Source organism: Lepisma saccharinum, chromosome 6 (genome assembly GCF_977018435.1).
Source record: "Lepisma saccharinum chromosome 6, izLepSacc3.1, whole genome shotgun sequence".
Classification (NCBI taxonomy): domain Eukaryota; kingdom Metazoa; phylum Arthropoda; class Insecta; order Zygentoma; family Lepismatidae; genus Lepisma; species Lepisma saccharinum.
The window spans coordinates 41915760-41935205 of NC_139234.1; the positions used below are offsets into that span (position 1 = coordinate 41915760).

Consider the following 19446-nt stretch of genomic DNA (forward strand, 5'->3'; position numbering starts at 1 on the left):
AGAACCTGGGCACCTATCAGCCTAAGCGAGTGGACCAGGTAGGTAGGTTGCTGCTAGGCTCTTCTTCTTCTTTCTTCTTTCTCCGTCCTTCCTTCTGGGATGGCTTCTAGTTCTCAGGCTGGGAGGCCAGTTAACCCTGGATGTTTGCCTGTTGACATCAGGGAGCCAACTGAGCTCCGGTCTCGCTGCGCTGGGTTTTATAGTCGCGGTGGCGCATGGGTGGTGAAAATTTTAACTACAAGTACGCGTTGCTAACTCATTTTTTTACATATTGCAACCTTCGTACTGAGAAACATCCGAGAAGTGACATTAAGAAAACACTAATGGGAAAATTACTAGATGCACGTGTTAATATAAACTAAAACTGTGCGCATTCAGACAATACAATTAATAATGAGCCTCGCAGGACTCTGTAATTCTAAACAACGAGTTGAACAGTGTATATGACAATAATTGATAACATTTTCTGAATACAGCAACCACGCAGGGTCTAATAATAAGCTAAGCTAATAAACGTAGAGGTGGATCCGTTAGCGTTTACAGAACAGCGACCACGTAGGGTCAAATAATACGTAGAGGTGGATCCGTTAACACATTTAAACTAAAAGCGTACGCCTCGGAGGGACATATAGCATTCATTCTTCTTAACAAAATATAATATGGCGACCACGCAGGGTCGTTACAAATTATTACTTTCTTTCACTTCAGATCCAAGAAATGTAATATAAGCTTAGCTGAGCGCTCTCGTGTAAAATAAATACTTCTCCTATATGAAGAAATTAGAATGTAGAAATGTTCATGAATGTCGTCGTAGAGCAAGCTGTCCTTTTTCCCACAATTGAAGCATGCGCAGCATGCACCGCATGCGTTCACGAGACGCCTATGCCTTCCAGACTATTTCGTGTATCTTATCTTCACATTTTCCCATCATAGATCATACAAGCTGTTCTTTGACTTTAGGAGGTTTCAGAACTGAACTGGTATCTTTGAAATGTAGCGTACTTTTGGCGCGAATTGTGTCTATTTGCGTGGGTACACAGGCATGAAAATGTGGCGCGGAAAGTGTAAACATTTTCAAACGCTAATAACTCAGGACCTATAACTGGTGCAGTATAGAAACGTACACAATAAGTTTCAGTAACAAAAAATAAAGCACAATTTACATTACAATTAATGTCATGTAAACCTAGTTTGGTAATCCATTGTTTTGGTAACAGAAAATAAATCATACTTTGTATTTGAATTACAATTGATGCCATGTATGCCTAATGCATTTTATTTATCTGGGTGAGCCACTTGCTCAATGAAAATTTCCACTTTTCCATTGTAAGGCCATATTGAATTCCACACTTCGATTAAAATGAATAAAAATATATTTGTATATCTAACAGTCTCTGGTCCATATAAATTCTATCCCTGGTGTCACTAAAGTACCCTGGAATTTCCTTTCGGAAGGGACTGGAATTGTTAAGGAGGATATTGCATAATTGTGTTCTAATGCGAGTTTGCATTTACCACGTTGCCGCCCCCCCCCCCCCGAGTTCTTTACTGCTGTCACTTGAAAATATTGATTTTCTCCAATTTTTCTGTAGCCCCATTAACCCCCTCCCTTCGTACGCCAGTGCGTGGCGATTACCTTCAAAGCACTAGGAAGTTTCCACTTTCGTTTGTAGGTCGCTGGAACTAATTATAAGTGCTTGTTTTTAGAGACAAAAAAAGGTAAAATGGAAAAAAAGACTTCCCCTGGATATCGTATCATATTTGCAATCCTCCTCTTTGTGAAATGTACTTTTCAGACAGATTCGCATTTCATGGACTAATTGATAAGTTTATGCAGAAGAAAGCGTCCCGTTTCGCCCCCTTTATCACCCCCCTTCCCTCTGTATCTCCATGGCACGGTGACCATAAAAACGGCAATTAAGAACTTCTTTCCGTCTGACGTTCAAGCCCAATACATTCCTCACCCATCCTCCAGATGTTCCTCTTAACCGCAAAGCCATAACGGCACATTCATATATAACGCACTGTCACGTAAAATCAGATTATCAGTTTGTTGGTGCCTTCTCATCACAGTGGTGGTGCGAGATGTACAGGTTGTTGGTGCTTGTAGTTGCGATAGGAGGTGCGTGCTCGGCCGCCAGCCAGTCTGGAAGGCGAGTTGAGGTCGAGAGCGAGTACCAGGACTATGAGGACAATGTGCCGTACACTGGAAGGCGCTTGGCGGACTGTCTCGTGGATGGTGACATGAACTGCCTGAAGAATAAAGTTTTGTCGAACCTGGACAAGATTCTCCAGATGAGGTCCTACAGGCTCATGGATGGGGTCGTGCTGGAGAATGACCCCAAGGCTGCAGGCAAAGATCCGGAACTGGAAGCTGTGGATGGCAGGAATCTTAGGAGCGAGGATGGATCTCTGTTTATGACCCTTGTGAGCAAGTTTTACAATATCATCAGCCAGAAGTCGCTGAAGTTGAATCTCTTCCCTGGATTGAGCGCGAGGTTGTCCAGAAGCAGCAAATCCAATGGACTGGTTGATATTTCCATTGGCAGAGGGGAAGGAGGCGGTGGATTTGGTGGTAAGCTTCATTTTACAAATTTCTATTTTCGCTAAACTAAAATTTTCTATCCCATTAGTATACGACAGTGTAGTACTCGATAGGGCTAAAATATTGGTAAGATAGTTAAGTACCTTAAATCTTGTGCTTTTTGCAATCCCAACTGTTCAGTTATGTTTTCAAAAATATATAATAATTTCCTGAATGTTAGTGACATTAGCATGCAATGTTAATTAGACATTATGCATTGTCTAGTGGATTTAACTATACTTATCCTAATAATACGTTTCAAGGGGGACCTCTTCTCTCGTCTTCAAGCTAACAAACTACTCCACGGCGCATCGGATATGTAGTAAAATCACAGGTCTGTCGCGGGTTCGATTCCCACCACTGACAAGAAGACATTTGTTCATCTGAAAACCAGAGAGGAGGTGCTCACTCGAAATGTAGTGTTACAATAAGTCTAGCTTTAAAAAAGCACTAGACAATGGATAATGTCCAATTAACATTACATGTTAAAAATATGTTTCTGCAATAACCACTAAATTATTATTATGTTTCAATATTAGAAAAATGATGCCCTGAGAATACCTACCTTGGTCCATGAATTCCCTTCTTTTACACGAATTTTACTTATATTGATAACATGTAGTATTACAAGTGGAAAGTGTTCTGTGGGAGCGTTATTTATTATTAAAGTTTGGCGGACACAAAACTGTATGTTTCTAAACCAAAGGAAATGGATAGGAGGAGTACCTTATGCATATTTTTAACTTCTGTACTTCCTTCATTTTAGAGACTATGTTTGATTGATTGATTGATTTAGTGTTTTAAGTAAACTTTATGCACAGAAAGGCTAATCGGGACTGGCCTACAATTTAAAGAGGGGTCCGAACTTGTGCCTCCACCGGCTATCGAACCCGGGACCCCTTGATTACAAGGCGACGACGCTACCACTGCGCCATCGGGGAGGCCTAGAAACTATGTATTAGTGCAAGTACAATAAATAATTCAGGCAATTGTGAGAAATCAATGCAACTATACCTATCTCATATATACTTCAAAATATGCATCATCATAATTTGCCTTAGTTTTGTCATTTCATTTACTGTAGTACAGTGTGGGACTAAACTAAAGTAAGTAACGGCCTCCCCGATGGCGCAGACTTGTAATCAACGGTTCCCGGGTTCGATACCTGGTGGAGTAGTTGTTCTGATCCCACTTTAAACTGTAGGTTCAGTACCGATTACCCTTACTGTGCATAAAGTGAAATAAAAACACCAACTCAACAACAATAAAGTAAAAATGTGAGTGCATGGTGTACATACATTTGAAATAATGTTCTCACAGGATAAGGTCCCTTCAGTGTTCATCGTTTCTAAAAATAGAAATGCCAACATTAATTAATTTCAATAGCAATCAATTAAAACAATATTACAGTACAATTTCCTGTTTTGGTCACCTTTTTTGGCTTACTCTGAACTTGGCACATATACGCTGACTTTGGCGGGCAAGGTACTTTCTGTCGTCGCAAAATTCCTCAAGAAGTATATACATTAAAAAACTTTTGTTGTCAATCTTGCTCTCACAATTTTTATATAAAGTTGACATCTCTGGTTTGACACTCTAGGTATTCAGGTTTTCAGTGCATGTATATACCGCAATAGAAAACTACATTATTTTAAAAACTTTGTTCTTCAAATGTATTTTGTGGAACAAACAAGAAGTTCATATCAAAAGGTAACTTGTGATCTTTCAAGACGTTTAAAATTAAAAGTAATTACATTGGCCTGGTAAGAAACGCAAGTAACTTGAACTAACATTGTTCCCTGAAAACCGTCTTCTACGAGCTGTAGACCTGTACCTAACATGTTAGCTTCTAAGTAAATAAGTGACATTTCGTAGCCACCTTACTATTTACTACTTAGGGGAGGAGAAACGTTTAAGTATGTTCTCTTGAATTTTGACAAATATGTAGTAAATCAACGTACACAAGAGCTTTGCGTCTTTCGTTATGTTATTATAATGTATAAAATATCTGGAGTGTATTTAAACAGAAGGACAATTTCTGACTACCATTTATAAACGTTCCATAAAGAAAACTCTGCTGCTAACACTGAATTGAACCTCTCGGTAGTGACAAAGAAAACACTATCTTCAAGTTGATACTACTGTACTACAGGTAGTACATTTCACTATCATCATTACTTCGGGGCAATATATATGAAAACATATTAACTTACTAATCTCACTAAAATTAATTGTAAAGTTATGTCAGAGTTAAAAAATATATATCTCATAATAATATATTAATAAATTTGATACACTGCCGAACATTTTTCTTGGTGTGTCTCTCAGATGTTATCGTTTCATGTGAGAGTGCTATCTGCAGTTATTTATTGTCAACTGTACTTGCAATGTTTGGACTAGGTTCATAAGGATCAAAGGATATTTTGAGCATGAATGTAATTTGAAGTTAATAAGTTGACCTTGGAAATTACATGGTTTGTTGAATACTTTTTAAATATGAGACCAAAAATTGTAGGTATTATTCACTGTGTTACTTAAGTCGTAACGAAACGCACGAATAGAAGAAGATTAACTGGACTCGTGAGCCTGGTGAAAATAATTGTTTAGCTACTTCAGGAACGTACTCGCTGTGTTTTCTTTATGTATCGTTTACACATGGAGTCCAGTGGGAGATCAGTCCTTCTGGCAGAAAATAAACTCTATTGCAGACGTTGTTGCTCATCATAATCATAATTTATAAATAGTTAAGGCACACTCATCTTATGCATGTTGCCTCATGTCGCTTTCTGTTCAAATTTAAGTTGTATTTTTCGAAGTAGTACAGTTTGAAGCCACCGTGCAGGAGTGATATATGCAAACTGTAGACGATTTTCAGAGAACAAACCAACCTCCTAGTACCTCCGTTTCGTACCTGAAACATCACACTAAAATCTACTTTAGGGATGTCATAGAACACTTCACATCCTTCATGATCAGACTTAAGGAACAGCTAATTGCCATTACTCGTTTAACAGGTTGGCCTTCCCGATGGCGCAATGGTAGCGTCGTCGCCTTGTAATCAAAGGGTCCCGGGTTCGATACTCGGTGGAGGCACAAGTGGTTCGGATCCCACTTTAAACTGTAGGTCCAGTCACGATTAGCCTTACTGTGCACAAAGTGGACTTAAAACAACAAATCAATCAATCGATCAAATCGTTTAACGGGTTAAACTAGTGCGACTTTTGAATATTTCCACAAGGACTCACTACCTAAGCATATTTCAGGGTAGCTTTATTGTCGATACTCCCTCGTTAGCATGTTCCTAGCAACTGGTCAGTGAGAATGTTAAAATGTTGGCACTACGTGACAAATATTATTATTAAGTTGTGCATTGCCTCATATTTTAAAAAATCTTTGCTGTAAGTAAATCGCCAAAACGAAATGTTTAAGGACGAAATGGTACACCTCTTTAACGGTGGAGAAAAATTTATGCAAAATGGATAGGAGAATATGTGGGGAGACAGATGGAAATTAGAAATACCATAATGGAAGAGTATGATCAACATTCATGCTAACCGTTCAAACTAAAGAGAATCAGGAATAATTCAAGAAGGAAATGTTTAGGACTTCAGGAAATAGGAAGTAAGGTGACAGAGACGTATAGTCGTACCAAGAAGAGAAAGACCGCTGTATATTCCCGAAATAAAGTGAGCAGTCATTTTTTTTACTTCTTTCGTAGTCATCGCAGAAGCAAAAGTCTCCTTTGTTTGTGAGGCTAAGTGGCCCCGTGCTGCCATATTCATAACGCCCCACTATTGTTTTTCTGTGCACAGTTTTCCCCTTCCTGACAACACTTGGCACCGAAGAAATATGACGATGGCGTGTTGAACAACACCGTACATTTTTGGCAACGCAGAGGTGGGAATGCATGGAAAGCAGCTGACTGCATCACCCACGCTCCCTTCGCTCGCCAGGGTTGAAAATTCAGCTCCAGAAGGTTTCTCTTTTCTCGGTAGAGCAGTATACTCGGGAGACCTTGTGAAGAATAATTAGGTAGGATAGTAGAACAACATTGCATAGGAAAATATGACGGAATTGTGAATAAGACATGAACGATAGCCTAAGTAAAGAGTTTTAGTGAAGATAAAATAGGTAGAAATTGCATGTAGGGTAGGATTCTGATATTAGATTTATTGATTATTGGATTTGTTTTGAGGGGCTTGTCAGAAGATGAGTGATGATATGGTGAAATTGATGAAAAAGACTTTCCCTACGAACATCCATGCTCAGGTCAGGATTCTAAACCGGTCTCCTGGCGTCGTAGCGCTCTGAGCTAAATACCCCGCCGCCACACAGTTTGGATTTGAAATTATATAATTAAGAAAATATTCTTTACATCAGACTTTATTTAGTTTAAGATGGAAGAAGATGTAAGCAGAACAGAAAAATTTAAAGATTCGAGAATTAGCATTAGTAAGGTTACATTATAGGGAAATGTAGGAGTCAAATTGTATAAAAGACCTTGGCCTTTAAGTAAAATTTTAGATTTTCATAGCAAGGACACAACAAAAGTTGTCAAGCGCATTGTGCTAATGTTAGAAATTAACACAATGCATTTTTAAATGTTTTTAATTTTAGCGGTAAATTTTCTAATTAAAAACGTTCCGTAGCTTGGTATTCCCCCCCCCCCCTCGGTTTTGCGTGTTTTTGCGTTTACATGTTTTACTTTTTCGCTCTGGTACGCATTGGGAACACTGGGTGCTGCTTGCTAGATTTTAAGCAAAGAAAGGCACTAAACCAGAACTGAGTGTTGCGTAACATTCCGGATGTGTTGTGCATTCCACATTTGTTTTCATCCACGATTATACTGCAGGAGGCCTTAGAAAGAGCGCTTCGCGGGCTAACAGCAGACGTCGCTCGCACACTGTTGCCGATACTCTCGCGTCGTCTGCTCCTCAGCCGAACAAACAGGCCGAGGTAGCAAGAGGCAGAGGTCACTCACCCTTCCAGAAGGGTGCAGCCAGCTAGCTGTGGCAACAGGGCTCGCTCATTCGCGGACCTGATTGGTTCTCGCAGACACACCCCATATTGTTGTCTGCTGCAAGCCCGCGAAGCGATCTTTTTAAGGCCTCATGGAGTTTCCCGTTAACTTGCCATGTCTGTAACAGCAGTGCTCAAGTGTTTTCCTTTCTACAGATGCCTATATAGCCTCCACGGTGGAGCAGTGGTAAGATCGAACGCCTTGCAATCAAGGTTTCTTGGGTCCGATACAAGGTGGAGACACATACTGTTTCGGATTCTGCTTTAAACTGTAGGTCCAGTTCCGATTAACCTGTCTGCGGATAGAGTAACCTTGGAAACAAAAGTTCCTTCCAAAATAGCAACGGTAAATTTGGTTTACTCTAAAATTTCATTGCTTCAAGAAAAAAAATCTCCAGTTGTTCCACTTCAACATTTGAATGAAGAGAGCTCAGAAGTAGTATCAGAAGTAGTACGTGTTGAAATAAATGAGATTAAGTAGTTTCACATCCTCAAATGTACACTCGTATACCTAGATTCCCTACGTATATGTTAAACTCAATAGAATCAATTAATCCAATCACCTATTTATTTTGAGAGGAATAATGAAATATTCAGTAACTTATAACAGTGGAATATATTATTGTTAGATATTAGGAAATACATTTGAGTGGTTGGTGTAATGATGTTAAGATTTTATTAAACGAGTTGGTTCATAAACAATACATGTGGAAAATGGCATCTGCACAATATGTTTGCACAGTAGTGCATCTTAGAATAACAACACAATGGCACAGTGAAAATTAGTGAAAATAGTATTGAACAGTGTTATTTTCGTCCAAGTACTTGCTGAATAATTATTTGTCAAGATCACAATGCACAAAAATTGTGATATACAATAATAAACGATTATGAGTAAGTGAAATCTGCACATTATGTTAGCACCGTAGTGCATCTTAGAATAACACCAGGTGGTACTGTGAAAATTAGTGAAAACTAGTACTGACCAATGTCAATTGCGTCACAGGACTTCATAATACATTACTTATTAAGATCACGATGCACAGAAGTTGTTAAAAAAATAATTTAAAAAAACAAACAAGAATCACATCACCTAAGCTAAAGCAACACAGAAGAACCAAACCACATGCACAGTAACACCCGTGCACCACAGCAGAAAGACAAGGAGAAGCACCCCCTCACGGCACCGGTTTACAAGTGGACTCTTGATGGAGGTTGTTCATGAAGTTTTAACATTCTAGGCAGCAAGAAAGGAGGTCAAGGAGGAGGATTCTTGGTGATTGGAATGTTCGGCTACATGCTTCTCGCCATTGGAGTTGCTGGTGCTAAGCTTCTGGCCATGAAGGCTCTGTTGGTCGGTAAGATTTCTCTGGTGCTCAGTATAATCTCGTTCCTGAAGAAGATCATGCATCACAAGAAGAAGAAACACATCATCCATCATCATCATGACAGCCACGATTTCCACGATGAAGGAGGTGACTTTGCAGACAGGCTGTACACATATTCGCAGAGCCCTTATGAGTGGGAAGAACAATAGCAGTAAAATTCATTAATTTAAGTGCTAATATTTATTATAAAAATGCATGAAAAATGCATTTAAAACAGATGAGTAATTCAGTTCAACTTAAGAAGACTAATATGTTCGACATTTGTTGCCTCAAGTACCGCAGGCACAAGAGAAACGGACCAAATGGGAAAGTTTTATTCAGAGTGCATGTCTTTTTCTGGTACTGTCTCAAAAACAGTGCAACTTTTCATTCTTGGCCTTTAATACTTCATGTTGAAATATACAGGGTGACTATAAGGTCCCATTCCATTGTAAGTAACGATTATAGCTATATGTTCTCTAGACCTCTTATGGAAGTATAGACGTACCCTGGCAAGCATTATCAACACATTATCGTCTATTTAAGTCCATGTCTCGTAGATACGTCCCAGAATATGGCGCATGTTTTCACCTAATACATTGTTTCATGTGCCCCATAGAAAAAGTTCATGGGAGGGGCAAGTTTGGGAAACGTGCTGCTCACTTTATTTTCAGACAATGGCGAACAGGAAGGGCATAAAAAGCACTGTTGACAAGACAGCTCTATGGAATGGAACTTTATGGTCACCTTGTATAGTGTCTGAGAACGTATCTTACATACCTTGTACGCTTCTAACGAATATGTCTAGAAGGATCTGATGAATTGCGTTTGAATGTAGCAGTGCAAGAAAGTATGTGATTACTGATTGACACTAGATTCGAACAGTTACAGGTCTTACATATTATTGACCGGTACAGTCAGCGGCAATAAAAATGAAACACCCATATTCTAAAATACTCGCTGCTCTGCAAGGCGTTATGTGTGTTGCCTAACTCTACGGCGGTGGTAGAAGTTGCCATTGAACGTTTCCTATTAAAATCCACTTTATCGCCGTAGACTTAGGATTGCAGGAAAGCAAACATTTCAGAATGTAGGTGTCCCATTTTTATTACGCTGACCTTGCATTCTCATTAAAAGTATCAATATAACAAAATATACCCTAACTTTCTTACAATAATACAATCTTAATGAGATGAAAATACATTGTTTACAACATGTGGTACATCAACCAACATTCACCGACAACTTTAAATTCAAACATTACTAACTACGTAATCCGTATACGAGAGGAACCATCTGCAAGAAACTGATTGTGCATAGGAATAAAAGTCAGTTGCAAGTATTAATATGAACATTTAACCTTACATTTTATTAGAGCATTATATCTTTATTTTATTTCTTAATATATAAAGCCTACCTTTAGGATTTCAAGCTAATAATAAAACATATTATTTAACTGGCAACGCTGACACCTAACAATATTAAACGCAAGTAGCTACTATTGTCTGTTTTATGTTATGCATTGAATTCGCTACACCTGATAAAAATAACAATTTTAATTGCATATTATTGTTTCATATTAAATTTCAACATAAATGTAAGCTCACTAAACAAAATATTTAATTGCCAGATGTAGTAAATCTGACATGCATAACTAAATTCCGATTTTCTGTATTTTAATCAGTTTTATTCATGTCGTTTTACAATAAAAATACTTTAATATTTCACAATGTTTTTTAATATGTTAAACCACGCCTCCAGTAATTATAATTAAAGCCGCCCGTAAAGAATTTTGATAAGGTTTCTGATTAATTTCAATCAATAAATCCGTTTGTCAGTTTAGTTAACAGAATTAACCTTAATATTTTTCATCCTGTATGATAGTAATGAAGTTTAGATGTCGCTAATTATATTATTTCATAAATACTTCATCCTACATACAAGTTCCACAGCCTTAAGAAAATCGAAGTAAAAAGTTACATTAAGTAAATATTGGATATAAGAAACAATGATTAAATTGGAAACCTAGAGAACATAAGTAACTCCTTTATGTTACTTGTCGTTAATCTTTCCTCCTTTTAGGCAAAACTGAAACTTTTCTGGCCTTGAAAATAAAATATACGTATGTTCAACACATGATTTCAATATATATATATATATATATATATATATATATATATATATATATCTGTTCATTAATTCTCTTGTTTCTTGACTGCAATGTGGTTTACAATTAAAAGAACGTAATTATGAGGAACAATTTAATGCATTATCGTGTGTTGCAGTACAATTATATTTCAATAGACTTTGCTTGAAGTAAACAAAATGAGATATAGTGAGATCATTTTCGAAACATCTCCAGACGACTGCGCGAGTCCAGTTAGCGAGTCTATCAACAGTGAAGAACGTGAGCAAGAGAGTTAGCGATAGGTGCTGGACTGAGATGACGTCAGAGGCTCACACTCTGATTGGAGGTTTGGGGAGTTATGACTCGCCCACAGGCTGTAATTACAGAACAGCGAACATGTTATGGAAATAATCTTACTCTACATACATAGTGCTTCGAGCAAGAATACTAAAATCAGGTGATAAAATCAATATTATTACTACCACAATACAATGCCCTGGAGAGATAGTAACACATTTACAATCTGCAAGGTATGATATGAAATTAACACCTTGAGCCGATGCTGTCAAAAAGAATGGGATTTCCTAATATGATTTATAATACTCCGTACTTTGTAATAGTCCAATTAACGTATACTATTATTATTTTGTTTTGCAATGGAAGGGCTTAGAATTATCTCAATATATATCCCGCTGGGTATGTGTTTGTTCATTGTTGACCACAGTTACAAATATTACTAAATACATAGTAAAGTCTTATTTCTTTCTCATTTCTGAATGCAATAACAAATTGGTTGGGAAAATCTAGTCAAAATACATACTCCTTTCCGTAATTAACATTAATTAATTTATTTAATATGTTTATGTACATATATAAGCAATAAGAAAATGAAATAAACCATTTATAAGTTAATGTTTATATTCTTATTTTGTCGAGAGTAATGCAAGGAAATTTAAAATGTACCATGTATTCATGTAGTGTTTTAGAATTTAAAATTTTAAAAATTGTAGAATGTGTTACTATGTATACAGTGTGTAGATAATGATAAAAATAAGGTTATGTACTACCTACATTTATGCTTCCAATATTATGTAGCGCTATAAGTAATCATCATAAATTATAACTTAATATATATACGTATAATCAGTGTCGCATTAGGAAACGAGTTACAACAAAAGACAACATTCGCCACATCGGTAGCCGAGCGAGTGTTCCACGTTCGAGTCCTGTCTTGCGAGTATTCTTCATATCTTTCCTATCATCCAATTGTCATTCATGGGTGCGAATAGATTTAAGATGCAGAAAAGTGACGTAAAATAACAAAAGTACCAAAGAATCCAACTTTCCAACCTTTGTGCTAGTCACACACATAGGCGTAGCTACGGGGTGTGCCGGGTGTGCCTAGGCACACCCTAATGGGCTGCTTTATCAAAGAGAATTAAAGACAGATATTTCAATAAGAGAGAAAATAAGTGGCAGTTTGTAAGAAGTTGAAAATGTCATTACTTGGTACAAACGTGTGCATTATCGCTGATGAAACGAGTGTCTGTAGTTTTTCGATTTTTTTATGTCATTGGAGAAGGAAGATATTTACTGCATTCACTCTGTACTGCAGTGTTTTTCTTCTATACCTGTCACAAGCTGCACGTGTGAGAGACAGCTTTCTCCAAGCTTTCCGAAGTTTAAACTAAATTAAGAGCAACTCAGATGCAGGATAGATTGGAAGCCCTGCTCTTGCTATTTGTTGAACAGGAAAAAGCTTAGTCTATTGATGTAAATGAAGTTATTGATGAGTTTAAGAACATTGTACCTCTTGACAGACGTCTCTTGTTATAGATGACGTGTATTTTGATGTATTTGTTTGTAACATTTATGAACATTTTTTGTGTGTGTAATTTCTATGCAATTTGATTTTTTTCTACTACATATATTCAGAAATTTTCAACACTGTCATTTAGTGAATTTATATACCTTTACAAACATCAGTTCAGTTAAAGAGCCAAGCGATTGTGTTGCAAAATATGCTATTAAAAAGGTACAAGACCTCATTTTTTTCTTTGTGCACACCCAAATATAAAGTTCTAGCTACGCCTATGGTCACACACTTTCCCCTTTTACAGAGCCATTTGGGTTTCCTAACCAAAGAAGATTGCATATTTGACGCTAGCGCCACAGCTTCAGTGTCAGAATTACTGATATTCATCTGGATCTATTGCCCTTTACCACTGACCTTTCGCCAACGAGTATTATACACTCGACACTATCGACTATGGTAGACCGGGGGAAATCAATTCACTTGTTCAAAACAATTGTTTATCATGGTGAAAATTATATTTTCTTGTACAAACTATATAGTCAATACAAAAAGTAGACTTCGAAGTATTCATGTAACCTTAATTTATAACCCATTATAACACATGTTGAACAAAAGTCTGTTATGACCCGACGGATCAGCGCTGGGGTAAACCGAGTCACACAGCTATTTTATTGTTTGCACATACATATTCCACATACAAACTGTTTGAGACCAAAGGCATTAACGCAATGTTCGTGATGCCACACTCTAAATTCCAGACATTGAATTTAGTCACCTACCTTCTGACTTCTTGTATTACTATATGTTATTTTGCAAAAGTTGCAAAGTAATTCTTCTTTCTCCTTCCACTCTTCATCAACTGCTTCTCTGGAATCTGGTATAGTTCTGTGTTTATTGCCCTCATTCCTCCATTTCTTATCGTAGAATAAAATTACTTGGAAAAATACATGCTCCGGCGTGATTCGCTCGAATACATAGAATATCAAATATCATTTCAATGTGACAATAATCGTACAAATATGTGTAAAATTAATCCTGGTAGTTTCAGCCCATAATCATCTATTCATTTTCATATATTGCTATGTATTGGTAAGATAGACTGAATTACATGTTAACATGGAGATGATGACTATGTTCACTTCAGCTTCAATTTCACTTCGTCTTTCACTTCATGAAGCATATTTGAATGTCCACTACTACAGACAAATTACTGTCGTACGTGAACTACTGGGCTTCGAGCGTATACCGATCGTTTGCCTGTTCGAGCGTTATTCGCTCGAGCGAATAAACAGTAAATTCCGTAAGCCATCTAGCGTCATCCGTGCGAACTCTTAGACGATTGAGCAAAAAAGCCTCGATGCAGCACTGTAGTCCCTACATTAACTAGGACGAAGAGATGTTGAAGTTAAAAAAAAAAAAACAGGTATTAATAAAATGTATTCACTTAAGCAATATTTCGTGTTAATAATGGACTGATAAAAAAAATTAAAACACTTGAATGACAAATGACAAACAATCCTCTTACCATGTGCCAAAACTAACACATATTCCACAGTTCTCTTCTGGACAAGTGATATTTTAATATGATGGAAAGCTTCTTCTTCTTTCTCCCCCTCCCCGCTACTCTCTCTCTCTCTCTCTCTCTGTCTCTCCCCCTCTCCTCTCCCGAGGAAGAGGAGAGAAGAAGGAAGAAGAAAGAGAGATAGAGAGAATGAGATAGAGAGAGAGAGAGAGGTGGGTGGGGGTGGGAGAGGAGCTCTCTCTCTCTCTCTCTCTCTCTCTCTCTCTCTCTCTCTATCTCATTCTCTCACTTCCTCTATTCTCAATATAGAAAGAATGAAAGAAAGAAAGAACATGTTTCTACTTCTCTTTCTTTCTCCCCCAACCCCTCTCAAGAAATAAAGAAAAAGGAGGGAGAACAGTATCTTCCCTCTTTCTCTCTCTTTCTCCCTCATAAAGAAAGAAGGAAACAAGGAGGACGGGGGAGGGGAGGAGGAAGAGAGGGAGACGGAAAAGAAAGAGAGAGAGACAGAGAGAGAGAGATAGGGAGGGGAGGGGGAGAGTGGAAAAGAAACTTAAGACCAAAAATATGAATAAATAATTCTGTAGTAAAAAAAATGAATGAACCAATTTACCCCGCTAAAAGAGACCAGAATTACCCCAAATTACATTGTTTAACAAATGCAGTCAGTACATACTGATACCATACAAGAGATACCACATCGCGCTACGACACGAGGGGTACTGGGTTCGAATCCTAGCCTGGGCATGGATGGCATGGATGTTTGTGAGCGCATTCATCAATTTTATCACATCATCACTCATCCCCATCATCGCAAATTAGCCAAAAGTGGCACAAAGAGCAAAGTAAACTAAAGCAAATCAATCAATCAAGAGAGACAGGTCAGCATAATAATCATATTTGATTGATTCATTTGCTTTATTTTAATTCGCCTTTTGTGCCACTTTTTGACTAATTTTCGAACATGGAGATGAGTGATGATATGATGAAATTGATGATTGGACACTCACAAACATCCATGCCCAGGCCAGGATTCGAACCCAGTACCCCTGGCTCGTTGAACTTTGAAAAAAAAAACTATAACAAGTGCATTAAAAAGCTTAAGTTTGAACACATAAAACTTAGATAGGCTGGTTTTTCACAACCTGTTAGAGAGTGGCACCAACAACAACCTTAACTGGTGGGAGCATTATGTTGATACTGGAATGAATTGCCAGTTATAAGCGCGTAACTATAAAAACCATCCGATTTACCCTGTGACCCGATTTACCCCGGTCTACCCTACAGGATGAATGAGGGCAAAGGGATATTTTATCAAGTGCGTCCTCTGCTGATGTGAAGCGTAAGGTGTAAGATCTGAAAGTCTAGAGGTTATAGTGGAATCCCTGCTCATTGTACAGAGAACACTTAACAAATGAAAGAATCTGAAAGTATAATAGCTAGAACGATTTCCTGCCCTATATACCGAAGGGCTGTTGAATAGACGTATTCGTTTTTTCGTCTCTGATAACAATATATATATTAATAAAATGTCTAAGAAACCACAATTGTTAGAAATGTCCACATTAAATGGCTCTCTTACGGCCACATGAAGAGATTACATGTTCCTGAGATATTTACATACGATTTACTTTATAACCCCCTACATAACATTACTAGTTACGTTCTGAGGTAAAGTACCGGGTCGCGACAATTAAAGTTGCCCTAACCAGAGCCCTCTGGCGTCCGTTCGAAGCAACTGATTGCGCTGAAACTTAGTATAGGGCTGTGGAAACCTTGGGAGGCTGATGAAAAAAATAGTTCAAATTTTCACCACCAGGTGCAAATGTTGCGCTGAAGTAACAGCAACTAGTACTTTGAGTTGATGCAGGTACAGCATTGTTCAATGTGCCCCTGTACATGTGAATAACCCTTTGGAAGCTTAGGACAGTGTGAACAATGGTCGCATGGAGCGTTTCCCAGTCACTGTGCACCAGATTTCAGCACTTGAACTTTTTCTTTTAACTTTCTGGAACAATGGACATCTGGAGGAAGACAGGGGTTGAACTTCTGCGTCGACCTCACCCAGAGGCATCTTTCATTTAAAGTTACAAAAACTAGAAGGATTATTTTTTTACTGTTAATGACAGAAATAAAGTTAATTTTCGAACAGAATAGCTATAGTGAAAACTGCCTTGCATCGAAGAACAAATGGAGTGTAAAATACAAGGAAAAGATTGTATTTTCATATTGTACAATTTAATCCAAGGCACAAATGGTTCCATAGTTTAAAAAAATCCAAAAATTAGTTTCTCGTTAGAGGTTCTAGCTTTTCTAGTTTCTAGTATCCAAGTTTTATCAATGAACTAAACCCTCCTACAATAATTTATGGCAATGCTCATGGGGATACCCTATGTAGCAGAAAGGTCCTTTGATATTTGAATCATCACGAAGAGTATAAGGAATTAGTCAGAAGGTAATATCGGACTTCAATATCTATTTATTTGCAAATATGTAATAACAACGAATTCTCGCACTCTCACTCCAAGATTTGGCATAAAGGGAGGACAATAAGTACAGTAACGGACATTTCTGGATTGTGACGATACCATTGGAAGATAACGTTCCTTACCAGTCCATTCCTTTATCTTAAAAAGTGTTGAGCTTTTTTCACTCACATTCAGCACTAGAGTCACCGCTTCAAGGTAAGAACTACAAATATGTTGATGACTTTATTTTTAGTCAAGTAATCTTCTAGCTTCCCTGTTTAAGCATTAACAAAAATTATTATTTGTCTTATCAGGTGGTAAGAAGGGTGGCGGCGGAGGAATTCTCATTGCCGGTATGTTTGGATACTCCGTATTGGCTATGTGCGTCTTTGCGGCTAAAATGCTGGGTATAAAAGGTATAATAGTAGCCAAAGTTGCCCTCGTCCTGGCTTCAATTGGGTACCTCAAGAAGCTGTTCTCATCCGAGAAGAAGAAGCACGTCATTCATCATCATAGCCACAGCAGCCACGAACATGATGCAGATGATAGAATAATGACACCGTACCCACAATACCCTTATGAGTGGCAAAATCCTGTGCAGTAAATAAGATGGCGCCATTTGCCAATTTTGTATTCAGTGACGACGACCATTGACCGAAGAAGATATCATGTTGATTCTGGAAGATTTAATCACATTCATTTTTCACAGCGATAAACATTAGCGTACATTAAACCAGAAGATTCTTATTTTCTAATTGTTTGATATTTCTCTATGGCTTATCTGATTAATTAATAACTAAAATACTTTAAAATTATTAGGGATACTGATTCACAATAATGGAAGTTATAGTACTGCTTTTACCGTACATCTAAGGTTAATTTTCATTTGTGCCAATGTGGGGGGTAGTAATACAATTAAAATTGCACATACGTAATTTATGATTACATAATGAAATACAACTGGCTTTAACATTGTTTACCCGCATATAACATCTTACTATAATTTTATAAGATATAATAGTATTTGCTTGAGAAACTGTCTAAGATAAATACAACAAAAATATATTTTTATACTAATTGGTACAAATTCATGTAATTATATTGGCATACATATTAGCGTGCACTAAACACAGTGTATTAACGTAGTATTTTCACAGTAACACGATTTCAAGTATGATAATTTATTAGTTTACGTTGTAAAACGATTTCTTTCATTGCTTCGAAATTTACTGTAGTAATAACAATTAGTCATGCATTCCTAAAATAATTTGTTCCTTAGCCTATATAATAGATGATACATATATATTATTTATTACTATATTATTTATTACTATATTATTAGTTAATTATACTGTAGTTATTTATGCTTCTTTACAATGCTTGGCACTAAAACTTTATGCAAGTCAGGAAGAGCAATTAAATTATTTTGTATAGATGGCATACCAAATTTACCATTTGTAGACCTTGTAAAATCTACAATTTTACTTATTTAATTGTAAAAAAGCAACAAAACTTAAAAGTTAGTTTTTGAAATACATAACATGCAGTTAATTGCATGTACATTTTAGTAAGGGTCTTAGACATTGAATGGCTTATTAAGTAATTGGCGTATTTCAAATATTTAACTAATAGCACATGTATTGAGGATTGGTTATGTGCAATGAAGCGAAAATACTTCATGCATTTTGAAATTGAATATTTTATGTATCGTCAGTCAGTGAATAACTCATTACATTGTATTAGACATGAGGGAAATATGTTATTACTTAGGAGTTCATTCCCTCCGAAAATTCTCTCCATCAATCTGTCTGTAAAAATATTCATTTTCTAACGGTTGCTTCAATTCAAAGCCACTCCAATTGCCCCAGCATCAAATATAGATTAGGTAACTGGCCTTTAGTTGCTTCGTGATTACCATTTATCAAATCGCCACGATGTGATAAATATGAGTTTTAAAATTGACAAAAGAGCTTATTCTTATAAATCTGCCATCTATTGCTTCTCGTATTAATATGAATGTAGCGGTGACAAAATATCTTAATAGTTTATCACATTAAAATATTAACAATTTATTTATAATTGTATTTATTGTTTATATTACGTTAATGTTTATTGCTGCAAAAACTCACCTTCACTTTTTCTTATTATTATCACCTATCTAGTCAATGTAACTTTATTCTGTAATATTTATTAAAAGTATTAATTAAATAGCTATTGAGAATATATGTAAATATATATTTATTATCTTGATTAAATAAATAATTTAAAAATGATGTATTTCTGTGATTGTATTATTTTCATGCTAGAATTAACAAATATCAACTGAAGAATAAATGTTCCTGCTTTGAGTTAGAATAACATTGGAAGTTAGTAGTTTTTACAGACATTCTAAGCGTGGATTGTACCTGAACTCCGTCCCTGTTATCTTTGGAGCCACGCATAGCGGAAGTGAAAAGGGGAGGGGTGATCGAGTGCGCAGAGCGAAACAGTACAAGCTGCTGCGAAGGCTGGTAGCTACAGTCGCTTTCCCCCCTCCACGCAA

General features: G+C 36.9%; 1 protein-coding gene across 2 annotated transcripts; it reads left to right on the forward strand.

Annotated features, from left to right (window-relative positions):
• The first annotated feature begins 2054 nt into the window (after positions 1-2054).
• Positions 2055-17745, forward strand: LOC145989365 (uncharacterized). Of its 2 annotated transcripts, none has more exons than XM_083124705.1 (2): positions 2055-2575; positions 17219-17745. In XM_083124705.1, exons 1-2 carry the CDS (start codon positions 2086-2088, stop codon positions 17506-17508), a joined length of 780 nt encoding a protein of 259 aa, XP_082980831.1. In that variant the 5' UTR covers positions 2055-2085; the 3' UTR covers positions 17509-17745. The 2 variants fall into 2 exon arrangements, with proteins under 2 accessions (XP_082980831.1, XP_082980830.1); XM_083124704.1 differs by lacking the exon at positions 17219-17745 and adding an exon at positions 8845-9764.
• The last annotated feature ends 1701 nt before the right edge of the window (positions 17746-19446 follow it).